Here is a 20,032-nt window from a genome sequence, read left to right on the forward strand (position 1 = left end):
CACATAGGAAGTACATAATTCGCATGCTGTCTTCTAGGATGAGATGTCTGTCCCTTTGTGACCCTGGCTGGCAGAGACCTCTGCCAGTGCCCACTGTCAGATAGCATGTGTGAGCAGTCAGTGTGTGGCTGAGAGCAGAGAGAGGTAGAAGCCATCCACTACTGTAGCCAGCCCAGGGCATCCCGACACCCTCTGCCAGGAGACCTTCCTCTCCTCCACGCCAGCACCTGATTTGTTTGTACCTCCTTCATGGAACTGCAGTTGTCCTTGCCATCTCTGTGTCTTACCCTGATGTCTCTGAGCCTACCACAAAACATTGCCAATCTAGTAGGTACTGAGCCTAGCACAATACGTTGTCACGCTAATAAATACTGATAAGAAAATAAAATCCATCACCACGTATGGTGCAAAGCATTCCAGAGCTAAAGAGAAGACTAAAAAAAAAAATTCTCCAGGATAGTGGTATGGCACAGTGGGGCAAACTGCTACTTAGGATGCCAAAATCCCATGTTGGAATATAGGTTCAAATTGTTGTTGGCCCACTTCTAACCTCAACTCTGCTGATGTGCCTGGGAAGGCAAGGGATGATGGCCCAAATACCTGGCTCTTGCCACTCAGGGGAGGCCAGGGTACAGTTCCTGTATCTTGGCCTTAGACTGACCCAGACCTGGCTTTTGCAATCATTTGGGAAGTGAACCAGTAGATGGAAGGGGTGTGTGTGTGTGTGTGTGTGTGTGTGTGTAAGAGAGAGAGAGAGAGAGAGAGAGATGCTTCTTTTCTAATTAATTCATTCATTCATAACTTTTAAGAAATTAAATTTCCCACTTCAGCTTGCCAATGGCAGTACATCCTTCCATTAGTGTGAATACTTGTAAGTAAGTTGGATCCAAAGTGACATAATACATGAGAAAGTGCATCTGGCTCTCCACCCACCACTCCACAAAAGATGTGACTTGTAGTGTTGCCAGGTTAAGCTACCGTCTATGACAGACACCAGGTTCTGAATGAGTACCGATTCAAGTCCTAGATGGGGCTCCTGGTCCCTGGGTTTAGCCTGGCCCAGCCATGACTGTCAAAGCCATTTGGGGAGTGGACTGGTTGATAAAAGGTATCTCTCTGTCTACCTCTTCTTCTGTAACTCAGACTGTAAATACTTAGGAAGGAAGGAAGGAAGGAAGGGAGGATGAAAGAAGGGAGATAGGGAGGGAGGGAGAGAGAGAGGGAGGAAAAAGAGAAAGAACCTCCTAGAGGCCCTTTTTTCATCTTAGAGACTAAGTGAGGTCTGGCCAGCAGGAGGTACGCATGCCATCATCAGAAGGCAACATACATGCAATGCATTGACTGTAACACAGGCGAAGAGACAGAGATGCTGGCTGACACAGTCCCCCTCGGGCCACCAGGTCATGCCGACCTTTTCAGTGCATGCTGTGTGTGTGTGAAGAGGAAGACCTGCAGCCATGAGGGACCATGCTAAACTCATTTAGTTTAAACCTGAAATGACGGTATGTCAGGCAAATAATGTTATGATTGCTAAGCTAAGTGGGAAACCCAGAGGCAGAGAACCCAGAGGATACAGCCAGCTTCTCACACTCACAGGGACCATTCTCACTGAAACTGGATCTCAGCCTGGTCATTTCTCTGCTGGAGGAGTGACACACCACCAATTGGCCCAGCCTCTTCACCTGAACTGCCACACCCCTTCCCCCATCCATGACACAGATCCCAAAACTGTCACCAGTCCTCAAAGCCCTCCTCCTCCTGCAGACCTGGGATCCTGCTGCATACGTGTCTTTGGGATCCCATTTAAGGGCCTCTCCAGCTGTCCCCATGTCCTGAGGGTGTACAAGCATGGACCCGAGCACAAACTAAACAACACTGGCCTTAGCTGGTGGCAGTGTGGGAGGCAGCGGGGCTGTGTTAGTAGACCCTACTGCTAGGTCAATACCACTGGGCTGTTACCACAAAGATAGTGAGAGCAGGGGACAAACCCAGCCAGAGCAGGCTGTGCCAGGCCTGCAGGCAAACTGGCATTCCTTCAATGAGAGGAAGAGTATGAAAACAGCAAGAGGTGGGGGAGGGGGACAGGCTCACACTAAGCAGAAAAAAGCAGTTGTAAAGCCAGCATCCTCCTAAATGTATTTAAATCTGCTGGGTCAGGGCTAAGCCTCCCCCTGTGGTGCTGGCCTCCCATATGGGCCCCAGGGGAGTCCCAGCTGCTCCACTTCTGATCCAGCTCCCTGCTAAGGACTGGAAAAAGCAGCCTTGAGTCCCATGGGGGAAAGCTGGAAGAAGCTCTAGGCTCCTGTGTTCAGACTGGCTAAGCCTCTGGCGTTGCGGTCATCTGGGGAATAAACCAGCCAATGAAAGATATCTATCTCTCTGTGTGTTGCTATCCTTTTCTCTCTGTAACCATGCCTCTCAAACTAAAATTTAAAAAATCCTCTGGGACAGCAAGGGTCATCTATCTGCACCCTGCGGAAAGGGGCTCTGTGGATGCGTGGCTCCGCCTCACTCCTGCACAGCCACCACCCCTTGACCTGCCACTCCGTTGGCCCGCAGCCCTTTATCATTTCACCCTGGGCCTGGCGCAGTGGCCTAGCAGCTAAAGTCCTTGCCTTGAACACGCCCCCAGGATCCCATATGGGCGCTGGTTCTAATCCCGGCAGCTCCACTTCCCATCCAGCTCCCTGCTTGTGGCCTGGGAAAGCAGTCCAGAACGGCCCAAGGCTTTGGGACCCTGCAACCACATGGGAGACCTGGAAGAGGTTCCTGGTTCCCGGCTTCGGATTGGCACAGCACCGGTCTTTGCGGTCACTTGGGGAGTGAATCACCGGATGGAAGATCTTCCTCTATGTCTCTCCTCCTAGGTATATCTGACTTTGTAATAAGAATAAATACATCTTTATTAAAAAAAAATCATTTCACCCTAACCAGCAGCTCCTTCTCTTGGTGGGATCGAGTCAGCTTAGATATCACCTCTGTGAAATTTTCCCAAGGCACAGTATCTACTTACTTGATTCTCCCAGAAGCCACTGCATGGAGTTAAGACAACAGTGTCCTTGGATTTCCTGCTGGATTAGAGCTTCCCAAATGCTCTTGCAAGAATGAATGAATGAGTGAGGAGAGACCATGAAAAGGGTTTCCTCTCCTAGATCATAGCAACAAAAGCACTTCCTCACTTATCCTAACTCTATGAGAGGACTAAACCACATGGGTTTGGTGTGGTCACCAATGGCCACACATTTTCCCCTGTCACACAGTTTTCTAGGCAACCAACCATGCAAACATGTCTAAGATCTGTTTATTTATTTGAAAGTCTGAGTTGCAAAGAGAGACTCTTCCATTCACTTGCTCTCTCCCTCAATTGCTACAATAGCATGGGCTCAATCAGGCCAAAGCCACGAGCTTCATCAGGGTCTCCTCTCTAGGTGTAGAAGCCCAAGTATTTGACCATCTTCTACCTCTTTCCTAGCCATTAGTGGGGAACTGGCTCAAAAGTAAAGCAGTTGGCGCACACACTGGCACCCAAATGGTGTGTTGGTGTCACAGGCCACAGGTTTACCCACTATGCCACAACACCAGCCCCCAAAACTGATTTAAAGATTGATTTGCTTGTTTGAAAAAGTGACAGAGGTACACACACACACACGATATTGTCCAGCTGTTGAGTCACTCCCTACATACCCACCACAGATGTGGCTGGGCAAGGCTAAAACCAAGGGCAAAGAACTCCACCCAGGCCTCTCATGTAAGTGTCAGCAACCCCTGTACTTTGGCCACTGTCTGCCCTCTCCCAGCTGTATTATTAAGTAGCTGGACTGGAAACTGAGGAGTTGGCACACAGTTCAGCATTCTACTCTGGAATATGGGCAGCCCCAAGTGGGGGCGTCTGATCACCAAGCCACATAAGCTTTTACTTGTGGCTCTTTCTCTTTATCTGGACTTGCACTAAATGCCTTGCATGTGTGTTGTATTACAATGGTTGTATGAGAGCCTTCTGTGGGTCACACAGACCCATGGAAGATGGGATGGAAGATGACATTCCAGAGGTGGGTGATGGGAGCAGGGTGAAGAGGTGAGTTAAGATGCTGAAGTCTCACTTCAATCCCCAGCTCACGCATCTGTCTCCAGCTTCCTGCTAGTAGGTAGCCAGAGGGGTAGCTGAGCATGACCGTGCCTGGGTCTCTGCCACTCATGTGGGAAGCCCAGATGGAGTTCCAGGCTCCTGATGTCATCCCAGTCTAGTTATGGCTGTTGCTGGCATTTGGGGAGTTAAAATAAAGCAGTTGGAAGCTCTCTCTCTCTTTTCTCTGCCTCTCAAATTAATCTTTCTTTTTACGTATTTATTTGAAAGAAAGGAAGAGAGAGAGAGAGAGAGAGAGAGAGAGAGAGAGAGAAAGAAAGAAAGAAAGAAAGAAAGAAAGAAAGAAAAATGAAGGAGAGAGACAGAAAGAGAGAGAGAGAATCTTCCAAGTCCTGGTTCACTTCCACAAATGACTGCAATGGCCAGCGTTAGGCTAAGCCAAGGCCCTAGGGCGCTAGGGCCAGTAACTCATCCAGGTTTCCCAGCTGAGTGGAGGGGCCCAGTCACTCACCTCATCTTCCACTGTCTCTGCAGGTGCACTAGCGGAGGCTGGATGAGAAGTGGAGCAGCTGAGATCTGAACTGGCATTGCAACAGCAACTGCCAGCATTGCAAGCTTGTGGTTAACCTGCTGCGCCAAAACAGCGGCCAAAGGATGACACTTTGCAGTGTGGGAGATAAAGTGAGTCACTCCTTATGCCACCCCATTTGTATCACTTCGGACCAGGCCGTTTTAGTAAATGACTTCTTCCTTTTCCTTATTGTCCTCACTCACCAGCAACCAACACAGACAAATCACCCACACATCAGGGCTACTCCAAAACATGTTTGGAATCTAGCCACTTTTCTCTTTCTCTGTTGCAATTTGTCATTCCAAGACTCCAGGGGTTTTTTTCATTTTGTTTTGTTTTTTTTTTTCCATTCACCCACTCTGCCCTGGCTAATTTGCTGTGATTCCCACAAAAGACAAAGTATGTGATGTCTCTGCATCCTGCGATGCAGAGCTCTGACGGCAAGGAGCGGTAGCTGCTACCTTCCCAGCACACATGCAGCGATTCTGTTAGTGACGGAAATCCAAATGCATAAATGAAGATGGTATGTAATTCTTCTCTATTACCACTTTGAAACGTAGTACAGACAGAGGAAAAACCCCACAAATACTGCACGTGACTTACAGCAGTACTGCAAGGCAACTCCTCAACAGCAACAAGGAGACCTCAGAATGCTGCCGTCCCACCCACCCTGGCCTGCCATCCTTCTGTCTGCCTGGCCCCACCCCGAACACTCCAACAGTCCCTGCTCTCCAATCCCTGACGGTGACAGTGAGTTTCCTTGCTGCTCTTGTGTTTTATCATCCAGGACTGAATCTGTACATGCTAGGTCCACCTGTTTGTGTGAAATGTGGGGTTTTATTTTACTTTATTTATTCAAGAGACAGAGAGACACAGATAGATCATTCCTCTGTCTATCCACTTCCCGAATGCCGAAGCCAGGAGCCAAGAGGCCACTTAAAGTCTCCCATGTGGGCAACAGAAACTCAGCCACTTATTTATCACCTGTTGCCTCTCGGAGTGCATTGCAGCAGAAAGCTTGGATCAAAGCCGTTGCAGGAACTTAACTTGGGCACTGATAAGGATGTAACCCTTCCTAAGTGCATCTCAACTACTGCACCAAATCTCCACCCCAGCTTGGTATCGTTTTTTTTCTTGCTTTTATTTTTTATTTTTATTTTTTCATTTTATTTGAAAGGCAGAGGTAGAGACAGATATAGGGAGAGGTATCTTCCATCTTTGGGTCAACGTCCCGAACACCTGCAACATGTGGGTCTTGTGGGCAGCAGCTGTAACCTGCTGCTATCCTGTGTGTGAGCAGGAAGCTGGACTGGAAGCAGGGAAGCCAGGGTATGAATCAGGCACTTGACATGGGATGTGTCACCAAATTCCCACCGCTGCGTTGCATTAAATGTCTTCATCAGCAGATCCCCACTGCATCTTTCTTGGCCGCCTTTATAACTAGTTTACTGGAGAAATCAGGCCATTGTTCTGTGATCTTTCTATAATCAGGACTTTCTTGATTGCACTGCTGGTGTGGACTATTCAGATGGCTTCCTGGCTCGCGTGCTGTGGTTCCTGCAAACTGGTAAACCAGAGGTATAATTGAATGAGAAAGGTTTGCTCTGTTTGGCAAGGGAGGATTGGTTTGGAGGAGCTGGTGTGCTCTTCAACACAAAACAAATATGCGATTGATTTTGTCTTATGTTCCAGGCTCTGTGCTTGAATTCCAAATCCATTAGGGCTAGTATGTGGATTATTTCTGAAGTTTCATGGAAAATTCATGTCATGTGTGATGTCAAAATTTTTTTCCAGCAAAATAAGCTTGCATATACCTTGTTATAACATATGCTAACAGAATCGAATCAGAGACAGTAAGGATAAGGCCTCAGTTTGGAAACAACTGCAAATACAGCAACAAGAACACTGCTAAAACTGAAGCAAGAAGAAGCACCAAACTGACTGAAGTTTGGGTGGGAGAATGGGAAAACCATTGATTCTTCATTCAGTATATGGGGACAGCACCCCAAAGAAATAAACAGTTCACAAATGAGAAGATGAAGCCTACTGAGTGAGGGGTCACCCATATTTGTGAGGAAAAAGCATTCTTGTCTGTGTGCCCGTGGAAGAAGGCTGTTGATTAACAGAGGAAAGGAGAGCCAACCCCACAGACACCTCGACCACCTCAGGGGACAGCAGTCTGACTCAAAGATTTCACTGAGCAAACCTTGAGCTTGGTGGACACCGAAACTGCTGCACCCAGCTCAGCAACAGCCAGAGCAGAGCTTTCAACGAGATGTTTGAACCAGGAAGAACAAAGTCCTAAGGCATGTTTTCAAAGGACTGTAATAGCAGACAATCCACGGTTTGCTCAGTGTGATCATGCAGAAAAATACAGTCAAAGCGATGGCCACCAAGAGGGACAGAGCTGGTCCAGCAGAAGCAGGGAGGAGCAGAGCAAAGGGTACGGCAACAGTGTTTGGGGAGAGTCAGGGTGTTTTGTTGTAGATTTTCTGAAGCAGCAGAGAACAATTGCCTCTGTTTTTTTTTTTTTAAGATTTATTTTATTTTTATTGGAAAGGCAAATATACCGAGAGGAGGAGAGATAGAGAGGAAGGTCTTCCATCCGATGGATCACTCCCCAAGTGGCCGCAATGACCGTTGCTGAGCCAATCCGAAACCAGCAGCCAGGAACTTCCTCTAGGTCTCCCACGCGGGTACAAGGCTTTGGGTCGTCCTCGACTGCTTTCCCAGTCCACAAGCAGGGAGCTGAATGGGAAGTGGAGCTGCCGGGATTAGAACCAGCACCCATATGGGATCCCAGACGTGTGCAAGGCGAGGACTTTAACCACTACGCTATCATGCCGGGCCCAATTGCATCCGTTTTTTTTTTTTTTTAAGATTTATTTTTATTACAAAGTCAGATATACAGAGGAGGAGAGACAGAGAGGAAGATCTTCCGTCCCATGATTCACTCCCCAAGTGAGCCGCAACAGGCCAGTGCGCGCCGATCCGAAGCCAGGAGCCAGGAACCTCTTCCGGGTCTCCCACGTGGGTGCAGGGTCCCAATGCATTGGGCCGTCCTCGACTGCTTTTCCAGTCCACAAGCAGGGAGCTGGATGGGAAGTGGAGCTGCCGGGATTAGAACCAGCGCCCCTATGGGATCCTGGGGGCACGTTCAAGGCGAGGACTTTTAGCCGCTAGGCCACTGCGCCGGGCCCGTATCTGTTTTTTAGAAGAAAGTTACTCAAGGGACTGGCATCCTATATGGCTGTTCCGTTTTTGGCTTAGCTCCTGCTGAAGCACTTGGGACAGCATTGGATGGTGGTCCAGGTCCTGAGGCAGGGCCCTGCATCCACATGGGAGATCTCTGTCTCTCCCTCTCTTTCTGTAACTCTGCCTTTCAAAATAAATAAATACATTTTCTAAAAAGGAAAAGGAAAAGTTAACCAAAGCTTTAGCAGAAAATCACCTGGGAAAGTTTTTCCAGGAAGTCCCTTTGCATCATGACAATTTCCCCTTCATTTCTCTCCTCAAACAGAGCAGGGTTCCATGGAAAATCGTAAGACACTCATCTTTCAGTTCTAAATGTGGTCCCTTTTGACTTCATTCTGTTTCCTAATCTTAAAAAAATTTTTTTGTTTTCAAACTAGAAGAGAGTACCAGGGTGCTTGGTTCAAGTCCTGGCTTCACTCCCAAACCAGTTTCTTGGGCAGGCAGAAGGTAATGGCACAAGTACAAGAGCCCAGCCAACCACAAGCAAGTTCCTGGCTCCTGGCTTCAGCCTGGCCAAACAATGGCTATTGTGAAGTGTGCACCAGCTATTACAAGATCTCTTTCTCTCTCTTCCTCAAACAAAAGAAAATAATAATTTGAAAATTTAATGTAACCACATTTAAAAATCCATATGGGTCCTCTGTTAATAACACACAAAAGACTGAGATTGGACCCTGTCATGTAGCTGTGACACGGGAGCTGTGGATTACTCAGGGAAGGAGGTGTGGGCATGCGTGGCAGGTGTGTGGGTTGGTTTAGAAGGCAGACTGGGCAAGGCTGAGCCAAGTTTTAGCACACTGGCACACGTGGGAGCCATGACAGGCTGCAGACCATGCTGAATTAGGCTGCCATACCCATTGGCTTGCCTGAGAACTGGAAATGAGGGCAGGTTGAGCAGGGTAGGTGGCAGCGCCCACCAGCAAGAGTTGGAACTGCGGGCAGGTTGAGCCAAGGCAGGCTTCAGCATCCAATGGCAAAGACCAAGGTGGGGAGTGGGCCATGCCAGGCTGGGCTGAAGCTACCACCAGCATGCATAAGCTCTATGGCTGGGAGTGGACCTGGTCAGGAAGCTAAGGGGACTGTTGGACATCAGTTCCCACTGTTGAACATGAAAACCAGAATGGGGGGGCGGAGGGAAGGAAGACTGGGCTGGACATGACTGTGAAATTCTTTAGCGTGTGTGTGGACTAGGTCTGGGAGTGTGCTGGACCAGGTTAGGCTGCAGTATCTACCTACATTCACTAGAGCCAGAGTGGGTGTAGGACAGGTTGGGCTAGATCATGGCACCTGGTGAGCCACATGAGGGTCAGGTCTGGGGGTGGGCCAGGCGGGGCTGGCCTATAGCACTCACCAGTAAGAGCTAGAATGGGTGTGGGCTGGTCAGGCAAGGTCGTTGTATATGCCAATGGATACCATGACAGGGTATGGGCCAAATTAGGCTGGGCCAAGCACTTGCCAGTATGTGCAAGATCTGTACCTGGGAGGTGGCTTGATAGAGTAGCTTGGGAACTTCTCTGTCAGGACAGTCCCCAATAGTGAGAAAAGAATGAAGCCCCTCCCAGTGTGCACAAAAGAAACTCCAGGTGGTGTAAGACAGGATGCGTTAATGCCCTGTAGTGCTAAATTAGAATTGGGTGTATCAATACGAATAGCATCAGTTTTTTATCTCTTTCAAGAATTCTTAATTTTGCTCACCAGAAGTGAGTTTGCCATCACATTCAGGGAATTTGCCCTTAATGGAGTTGTTGCTTACAAACACCAGCACGTTCTGCCAATTGGAAGCTCCCGACCCTGTCCCCCCAAGGAGGCTCATGGAGAGTCTGGGAAAGCAAGAGCCAAGAAGAGGGGAAAGAGGCCCGAGCAAGGCCCCAGACCCTGCTGCCCCCCAAGGAGACCCGGCTGGCAGCTCTCTTCATGGGGAGTGGCTCCAACAGGCCCACCCAAAGGTCCTGCCTCACTACAAACTGGATGTATCTCACTCACTCTGCCAGAAAGTGGATTCCCTGGGCAGTGCTGGGCCTCTCTTGAATAGGCTCCTTGTGATCCCTCTCCTGAGGTCCTGGTTAGGTGCCTGAGCCTTACTCTGCAAGGTGAGGTTCCATTCTGGTTGATGTGGCCTCAGACGGCAGGAGTCCCCGCGTTAGGAGGGCACTCAGAAGGTCCTGGGAGACTGTCAGCTGGATGGGGGCAGAAGCCCTGAGAAGCACTCTAGGAGCCTGTCTTGGAGCCTTCCTGCAAGAGCATGGCACCCCAGGGATTTGCTACGTGTTTTCTCTCTCTCTTTCTCTCTCTCTGGCCCTTGCTCTTACCCTTTCTCTTCCTCCTAACCCCAGCCCCATCCTGTTTACATTATCAACACCCTGGACTTCACCCAACCTTCCAACTGACACTTCCCAGCACCGGCTCAGCCTTCTTCCTAACCTGTGGTGTTTCCCTGGCTCTGTGTGGATTTTATCAAGTTCAAATGCTTTGGCTCATTTGCTGTGAACCACAATAACTTGGTAAGAAGCTGGCAGACAAACACACCAATAAAGAAATAAGCCAAAACAAAAACTACAAAAGCTTGAATGCTCAAGACCACGGATTTACATGCACAATCAGCCTAAGCGTGCAGAGGGACCTCAAGATGCTTTTGGAAACAATTAAAGGGTAAGCTTATTTGGGTCCAAAGCAGTTGTGAAGTGTAGATATCTTGGAGAGGTGTTCAAAACATTCGTGAAAGCACCGGGCATGGATTACAATTGTTCGTTTTTTGTTTTTTGCACCAAAGTAAGCTCACTTTTATACTCATTCATTCTGTTCTCCCATGAACCTTACGAAGCAAGCTAGATCTTGAGGTATTATCTTGCACAATGCCCATGTGACGAACAAGGATAGAAAATTAAGTCTCCAGCACATGAAGTCAACATAATTTATTCAATGCTTAAAGTCACGCAAAAGGCTTCACTTGGTAATTTGCAAACTTTCACTAAGGAATGATGAATGAATGTGTAGCTTGAGGTTTCTTAATTAAAAGTCAAAGACAAAATGTCATAAACCATTGTGGACTCACCTGTCCCTGCCACAAGGTGAAGGGGGACTGGCTGAAATAATACACAGAGCAATGACATGGCAGCACCGTAACCCATTCTTTTGTCGGACAATGCAGAGAGGAAGAAACAAGGTCGGGTGTGAGACTTGCATGAGACACTCACATCCTATCACAGCTCAATTCATGGCATTCCTGGATCACAAAACAGCCTTGCCACTGTCTCAGTGAGCCCCATGCACTGGAAGATACACGCGGGACAGGGAGAGGCTCATTCCCTGAGCACTTACTCCATGCTAGGCATAGGGTGGCAACTTATCCCTTACAGTATCATTAGTTCCATCTTTAAGATAGAGAAACTAAGGCACAGAACACCTAGGTATCTCAAGGTCCTCCAACCAGGAAGGGGCCAAACTGGAAAGAGAATGAGCACACTGGCTTCCAAATTACAGCTGTTATTGGTTCCTGGCACTGTGGCCTAGTGGCTGAAGTCCTCACCTTGAATACACCAGGATCCCATAAGGGCTCCAGTTGTAATACTGGCAGCTCCACTGCCCATCCAGCTCCCTGCTTGTGGCCTGGGAAAGCAGTCAAGGATGGCCCAAAGCCTTGGGACCCTGCACCTGTGTGGGAGACCTGGAGGAAGTTCCTGACTCCTAGCTTCGAATTGGCACAGCACTGGCCATTGTGGCCACTTGAGGAGTGAATCAACGGATGGAAGATTTTCCTCTCTCTCTCCTCCTCTCTATATATCTGCCTTTCCAACAAAAATAAATAAATCTTAAAAAAACTATAGCTGTTATTATTGCTGCCTCTTACATTTTACTTGTACTTTATGGAAAAGACGTCCAGGGAACTTCAGAAAGTTCCCAGGAAAGTGTAATTTAGAAGTACGAGCTTTGGGGTGAACAACTTCCACAGTAGGACAATGCATGTTGTGAAAAGATAATGCATCAGCTGCAAATGTTTTTTGCTCCACAATAACCTTACTTTTTAGGGGGTGTGTTGGGCACAGTGGCAAGGAGGCTCCCTGAGATGCCAGCATCCCCTGAGCGCCAGCTGTGCTCCTCACTCCAGCCTGTGCCCAGGCAGGCCTGGGGAGGCAGCAAGTGATGACTTACTTGTGTCCCTGCCATCCTCATGGGAGACCCAAGATTAAGTTCCCCGCTCCTGCTCTGACCAGGCCCAACCCTGCTACTGTGGGCATCGGGAGGGAATGAGGGGGGGGACTTCACTGGCACACAAGTGAGTAAAAATGTAAACTTACCTTTTAACTCCCTTTTTCCCCCCAGAAATCAATATGTGCTCCCCTACCTCCTGGTGAGGGCCTGGTGCTAGCCCACACAGGAACCCTGGGCAGATAATGAGCTACAAAATGGCTCCAGTGCAGTTATTTTGGTAAGAAGTTAGAACTTTAAAAATACAGTAGACTCTGCTGTATATTGTAATCAGGAGGTAACCAAGAGGACACCGTTTTCTATGCAAAAGATTCATTTGTGGCAAAGTATAGAGCTCTTGAACTTAAAAGATCTTACACCACTTCTAACTCCACTGTCATTACTTTTATCTTCCTAGTGGTCTCTTCCCATCTCCAGTATTGACCCACTAGAGAGAGAAGCATGTGAGAGCAAGGGGAATTTTTTTTTAAGATTTATTTTTATTGCAAACTCAGCTATACCGAGAGGAAGAGAGACAGAGAGGAAGATCTTCTGTTTGATGATTCACTCCCCTAGTGGCCGCAATGGTCGGAGCAGAGCTGATTCAAAGCCAGGAGCCAGGAGCTCTTCTGGGTTTCCCACGCGGGCGCACGGTTCCGTCTTTGGGCAGTCCTCAATTGCTTTTCCAGGCCACAGAGAGCTGGATGGGAAGCGCGGCTGCTGGGATTAGAACTGGTGTTTATATGGGATCCTGGTGTGTTCAAGGTGAGGACTTTGGCCACTAGGCTACCATGCTGGGTGAGCAAGGGGATTTTTATAGAGTAGCTTTAATGAGGTATAACTGATCTACAATAAACTGCATGCATTGAAAGTGTCCAAGCTGACCAGTTTGGCATAGGCACTTGCCAAATCCTCGCAGCCAAGAACTTTCGGTTTCAAGGCACTAAACACAGTATTGCACCAATGTGACCTTTGAGTCAGGCTTTTTAATTACTCCAGTTCAAAGTGTTAAAACAATTTAAAAATGAAGACACAGGAAGTACAGCTCCCTGCCCCTGAAGCAGGTCACGTGCCATGACAGAGCCTAAACAAACAACTGTCAGCGAATGCAGTGTCCTGGGCCAGAAAAAGAACATGAGGTAAAAACTAGGAACATTACAATGAACTACGGGTTTTAGTTAAGGACAAGATCAAGTTAAAGCAATCACTTTGCTTGCACTAAAACTAGAATTCACCTTGCTACACTCAAGACTGTTGTATCTTTACTATTTGGAAAAGTTAATTCAACTAGTTTATGGTCTCCAAATGTTTTATGATAGTATAGGCATGATTTTTTAAAGAAATTCTATAGTTTAAAACAGTATATACACTTACCATAGATGACATATAATTGTGCATATGGTACAGAGTTACAACTTTTTTTTTCATGAGTTATTTGAAAGACAGAGTTAGAGAGGGAGACACAGAGATCTTCCATCTGTGGGTTCAACCCCCAGTAGCCAGAACAGCCAGCGCCAAGCCAGACAGAAGCCTCAAGAGCCAGGAGCGTCTCAGGACCTCTCGTGTGGGTGTGAGGAACATTCTGCACTACTCTCCCTGGCACATTAGCAGGCAGCTGGATTGGAAGCACAGCAGCTGGGACTTGAATCAGTCCAGCATTGCAGATGGCTTGACCCAACATGCCGTAGCAGCAGCCCCAAGGGGATGTTTTCTTGCGGCAGGCACAGTGGGTCAGACTGCAGTTTCCAATCCAGCCCCTTGCTCATGCACCCCAGGAAGCAGCAGATGTGGTGTGGCCGAAGCAGACTTGAGTCCCTGCCACCCATGCGGGATACCCAGAGGAGTTCTGGGGTCCTGGCTACAGCCAGGTCCAGTGTTGACTGTTGTAGGCATTAGGACAGTGAACGGATGAAAGGATGGATGACCAATTTCCCTCTCTGCCAACTTTGCCTCTCAAATCAGAAAAAAAAAAGTGTTAAAAAATGTTATGAGTGGATGCCACTGCTCCGGCACTGACTGCAGTTTAGGTTCAGCCGAACATGGCTTACCTTTGTCACAAACTCCAACAGATTCCTCAGCCGTGTGACCGCGTTCATTTCCAGAGTTTGAAAGCACCTGGGACTAGTCCCATTCCCTGGACAACCAGGTGGCTCCACACAGGGCCACACTTACCAAGCCTGTGATTGTGAGGGTCTGTGAAACTAAGCGCCCCCAGCAGACCAGACACCACCTCCTAAGTCGTGGGAGGGAATAGGGCTACACACCCCTCCCCGTATTTTAGGACCAGGGACCCAGACTTCAGCTCTGTTGCTGAACAATGCCCTGTGACTCACAGCCGTGTTCCAAGTGTGAAATGAGGGAGTCATCAGGTCCCTGCTAGTTCCTTCTTTCCAGTGTGTTCAGGCAGGTGACTTCTCGGCAGACAGTCACCCTTCTGAGAATAGATCCCAGCCCGCTCAAACCTTCGGGACTCCTCGACCCTCAACAGCATCTCCTAAAGTGGGGCTATCAGTGGTCACAGCAGCTGAAACCAGGGCAGACCCCCAGGGTCCCAAAATCGGTGCAGATCTCAGAGGCCAGGCTCTGATCTGCACCTGTGAACAGACGGGCAGGTAGAAGACCTTCGCCCCAAGTCGCTGTCAGCAGAGTCAGCCTGAGGCTGACTGACAGTGGTGCAGGCAGGGCCGCATTCCCCAGAGGTCAAGGCTGAGTCACTAGGGAGCTGAGTGGAGCCAGTCTAGAGGCTGAGGGGGCAGTTCTGACCCATGGGTGTTTCCTTACCAAATTCAAGCACTTGATGTTTATGTGGCTTCCTGCCAGAACACCCATGCTGTTTCCCCTAGTGGTTAAGATGATCCGGTGAGGCACCGCACGTTAAGGAGCGACCAGAAGGCAGGTTTTCTAACTTGGGCTTGGATCACGAAGGTGCGACTCACTACTCACAGCTAACAGGTTGGGGGTTAGGGGAACACCACACTTTCGAGCAGTCTGGTAGGAACTGGCTTCAGAAACTTCCTTCATTTCTTCTTCCTGCCAACTTCTGGCAGCCACTTGAGGTGCCAATGTAGGCAGAAGAACCACGCTGCCCAGCAGGCTCATCCCAAATCGCTTCCTGGCTGGGGGCCGAAAAAGCACTCAGTAGGCTAGAGCGGACACACGACCTTAACCACTCCACCTATTTTTTTTTTTTAAAGATTTTTTTTATTATTGGAAAGCCGGATATACAGAGAGGAGGAGAGACAGAGAGGAAGATCTTCCATCCAATGTTTCACTCCCCAAGTGAGCCGTAACGGGCCGGTACGCGCCAATCCGATGCCGGGACCAGGAACCTCTTGCGGGTCTCCCACGCGGGTGCAGGGTCCCAAAGCTTTGGGCCGTCCTCAACTGCTTTCCCAGGCCACAAGCAGAGAGCTGGATGGGAAGTGGAGCTGCCAGGATTAGAACCGGCGCCCATATGGGATCCCGGGGCTTTAAATGCGAGGACTTTTAGCCGCTAGGCCACGGCGCCGGGCCCAACTACTCCACCTATTTAAACTATATCAGACACACACTAGGGTAGGTGATCTGAGCCCCAACTTTACTCTCCCATGCATTAAAGAGATCACAGGTGGCCTGCACGCCCACCAAGCAAGGCTCTGAGCCAGCACCCTCCCCTGTCAATGTGGAGACTCAGAAATAGGGGCTGCAAACAGTTCTCTCAAAATTCAGCTGTAAGGCTGGGACCTCGTTTCCAGCATCAGTAAGAAAGGATGCCCATTCATCACTATCGGAGGCCTCAATTTTGCAGGTCTGTGGTCTGGCACACTTCTAATTTTATAGTTTTGAAATAAATGAAGAACGGTGTTCAAGTACAAGAGTCAAGACTTGAGCAGACTGATGCCCTTGGCCAGCTGGGAAGGCCCTGCTAGGAGGAAGACGCCTGCTCCCAAACGGTGGGCGGTGCGTAACGATTGGCACGGGCCAACATCACGGTCAATCAGAGGCGGAGCTCAGTGGTAGTTAAAGTCTTTATTGATGTGTTTAAACTGTACATTCTCCACAGATCATATTAGGGAGTTTGCAGGTGAAGTGTAATCTGTGCATAGTGGGAAGAGACAGATGGGATCAAAAGGAAAAAAAAAAGTCACAGGGAAACCAAAAAATACACCACGGGTTACCAGAACCTTCAGATTAAAGAGTTGTGAGCATCAACATCAACTGTACAAGCTGCACAAAGACTCGTGTGAAGGAAACAAAAACCTCTGGGGCTTTCTGCAGTGTGTGAAACACACCCCTGCACAGCGCACAGCCTCCCCACACCCTCTCCAGCTGTCTGCCCCCTGCAGCTGTGGTCTTCTCCCAGCGGAAGCAGGGAGGCCAGCGACAGCAGAGGGCCAGGGCAGGTGCTCTCGCTGGAAACGTCCAAAGGTGACAGAACACACGTTTGGACAGATGGGCGGGGAGGGGAGGAGTGAGAAGCTCCAGGCAATGGAATACACACTTGTGTTTGCTTCTGTGGAAGAACGGGATTTGGAAGGAAAGCTGTGGTGGGACCCTGCTGTCTGTGGCCTTCAGCCTCTGTGGCCCCAGGCGGTTCAGCTGGTCCGTGAACCCACTCCGGGCAGGCACAAGGGTCTGTTTCAGGGATGGTCACAGGTCCCTGCCACACGCCGCTTTCAGACAGCTCATTCTGAAAAGCAGGCGCTGCCTTTTTGTTTTCTTTCCCCAGTAACAACCCGGACATTGAAGGAGCCTAGCACAGTGGATTTATACAATGTAACTGGAACAGTCTGCATATACAGTCTAAAAACAAAAATCAACAGTTTCCATTTATATCGAGTGCGGGTGTAAGACGATACAACAGAAGTGGGGTTGCTTCTGATTAATTTAAAAAGAAAATTGCATCAGTCAAATATCTGCAATAGATAGAACTTTTCATTTCACGTAAGGTCTATATATCATATATTGTTATATTAACATTTGTCACTCCTTTAAAAGAATGGGATTGCAGTTCTACAGTAGTACACTTCCTGGTCTCAGTGATGCAGGGATCAGGATATCAGCCGACCCCACTGGCAGCAGCTGCTGGTCCTCTTCTGCTCACCTGCACCCCCCAGTCCGACCAGGGGGTGACATGCCTCCCGTCACTTATATCTGCATCTGCTCCAGGTACTTGTAGGTTGGGTTTTCATAACCATGATTTTGCATCTTGTTCAGGTGACGCTCTTCTGGGGTCAGCATGGGGTCAACCTGGAGGACAAAGACCAGGGCTCACTGCAGGGGAGCAGCTGACACCGCACAGGGCAGGCCCGCCTGAGCTGCTGGGTTCCAGACAAGAAACAGCCCAGCAGCCCACTCCTGGTGGTGGTTGCAGGAGGAGAAGGCGTGCGATCCCAGGGAGTACGTGTCTGAAGCTGGAATCCTGAGGACTCTGACTGCACAGGGGAGGAAGATAATGCACTGGCCTTCCTGGTGCCCAAGGACAGGCACGTGAGTCTCCGATCTGCTGCCTGCTCACTTCTCCATTATGAAACAGGGAGGGCTGCTGGGTGATCTAGGGTCCTTCCCAGCTCTGAAATTCTACACTAGCCAGCTGCCAGCAGGAGAATAAAATCAAGTAAACTAAGACACTTATCTAAAATGATTTCCATGAACATATTATCATCTTGATTCTAAGTTAGGAGACTGAACATTCCCACCACCTAAAAACCGAGTGGCAGCCAAGTTCAACAGATGCACAGACTAAGGGACAGAGACACTTGCTGCCATCTTTCTAAATTTCATAAGTTTCCTGAGAAAGTGGCAGGCAGGGAGTTAGGCTGCCCCTTGGGTATCTGTGTCAGGGCAATGGCTTGAGTCCTGGTTGCTTCTGAACCACCTTTCTGCCAATGCATCTAGGAAGGCAGTGGACACTCCTAATTCTGGCCTGGTCTGGCCCAGCTTGTGGGCATTTATGTGGGACGTGACCCAAGATCTGGGTCCTCCTCTGCCTTTCAAATAAGTGTACCTTACCACCCCCGCCCCCCACCACAAAAAAAAAAAGCTGGGAGTGGAGCCCGTGGCAGAGCTGTTAAGCTGCTGCTTGCGATGCCTGCATCCGTTTGGTCTGAGCCTCAGCCGTGCTCCCAAGCCTGGCCCCCTGTGCTGTACACCCTGGCTGCCGTCTCGGAGCCCTGCACTGTAGCCTCAGCCGTGCTCCCAAGCCTGGCCCCCTGTGCTGTACACCCTGGCTGCCGTCTCGGAGCCCTGCACTGTAGCCTCAGCCGTGCTCCCAAGCCTGGCCCCCTGTGCTGTACACCCTGGCTGCCGTCTCGGAGCCCTGCACTGTAGCCTCAGCCGTGCTCCCAAGCCTGGCCCCCTGTGCTGTACACCCTGGCTGCCGTCTCGGAGCCCTGCACTGTAGCCTCAGCCGTGCTCCCAAGCCTGGCCCCCTGTGCTGTACACCCTGGCTGCCACAGGCACGTGGCATGTGAACCAACAGATGGGAGACCTCCATCTCTGCCTCTCAGGTAAGAGGAAAACGAATATACAAAATGGATCAATCAATAAAGGCAACTGTCCCCTGGGGAAATAAAAACAACAGGAACAGCAGGCCTGGATTCTCACATATCTAAGATGCCTAAAGGAAAGGAGACACCCAGGAAACAACCTGAGACCAAGAAATGCCCTCTGGACCAGAAAATGTTCCAAGCACTTTCACATTCACTGTGAAGGCCCAAATTAACATTGAAGGCTGGCAGCAGCCCCACTGTAATGGGATCAGCCTAATTTAGTTGTGGCTGACTTCCAAAATGTGGCCTTAATAATCCAGTGAGAAATTACATTGATGAGAGCAGCACGTCCATTACTCGGGCAGTTAAGACACTTGTATTTTATACACTTCCCACCATCACCACCACCCCTGGGGCCAGCCCAGTAACAGGGTGCAAAGCCTCACTAGCTCAGGATCAAGCCAATAAGAAAGCCCAGTTGCTTACCTCCACAATCCCGTGGCTGATGGTGCCATACTGCCTCTTCCTCAGCATCACTAGGCTAATGACGATGACCGTGGCAATGGCCACCGCAATGACCAGCAGGCCAATGAGAGCACTGCTGCTCAGACTGAAGTCCTCCCGCAGAGGTCCCGTGGACTCCTACAGTGACAGAGCAGACATGAATGGAGCCCTGGCACCTGCTGGCAACCATGACACGGCAACTCGAGGGCCATGTGCCCTGACGCTGGGTCTCTGAAACCCAAGGCAGCACCGAAATGCTACCTTGCAGGTGGGTATGACCCACGGAGGAACCCTCATTTTTCCCAATCTCCATGGTGGTTCTTACCTTTAGCTTTCCTGGACAGGAAGCATATAATAGCAGGCACCTTGCCCAGCTTTTACATGAATTGAAAATAAAGTGAACCAGCTGGGGGTGGGGGGAAGCTGGTCTTAGACTCTTAAGATTATGGAACTAAACACATACCGGCTCTTCCTCAAGGCCTCCAACCCTCTCAGCATTGAAAATCATTTCCTTAACATCGAGAGTCTCATCGATGACCTGAAACAGCCACAAAAACAGCAGCAACTAGCGAGCAGGTCAAGGGGAAGTTCGGCATCAACAGCCCTGCTTCCTTCATGTTCCTTCCACCGACTGGGGGGGAAAGCAGACACCTGTGGGATGCCCACTAACCAATCGATTCTTCCAAATCCCACCCAACAAACTTATAAATGAGGGGCAAGTGTGGAGACAAAAATCACTGAAAAGCAGTTGATCTTACAGAATTTTCACCTGCATTTTCTTGTAGGTAACTTGTGGAGAAACATTTTAGGACGAATTACCAAGAAAGCGCAATTAAATACTGAATTCAATTAAAAAAATAGAAAATGCTAGAACAACAAACGGGAGAATAACCTGAAATCAATTAAAAATCTACTTTAAAGTTCTTAAATTTTTACTCCATTGAAAACAGCCTCTAATGCTTT

General features: G+C 49.2%; 1 protein-coding gene across 4 annotated transcripts in view; it reads right to left on the reverse strand.

Moving 5' to 3' along the window:
- Positions 1-16,823: 16,823 nt before the first annotated feature.
- APLP2 (amyloid beta precursor like protein 2) overlaps positions 16,824-20,032 on the reverse strand; it is an 89,402-nt gene continuing 86,193 nt past the window's right edge. For all 4 annotated transcript variants that reach the window (XM_036494642.2, XM_004593280.4, XM_036494640.2 and 1 more), the window contains 3 exons: positions 19,533-19,607; positions 19,052-19,207; positions 16,824-17,324 (listed from right to left, as the gene is read on the reverse strand). In XM_036494642.2, coding sequence (XP_036350535.2) covers positions 17,223-17,324; positions 19,052-19,207; positions 19,533-19,607 — 333 coding nt within the window. In that variant the 3' untranslated portion in view covers positions 16,824-17,222. The remainder of the gene's footprint in view (positions 17,325-19,051; positions 19,208-19,532; positions 19,608-20,032) is intronic.

The sequence above is a fragment of the Ochotona princeps genome, chromosome 4, assembly GCF_030435755.1.
Source record: "Ochotona princeps isolate mOchPri1 chromosome 4, mOchPri1.hap1, whole genome shotgun sequence".
NCBI lineage: Eukaryota > Metazoa > Chordata > Mammalia > Lagomorpha > Ochotonidae > Ochotona > Ochotona princeps.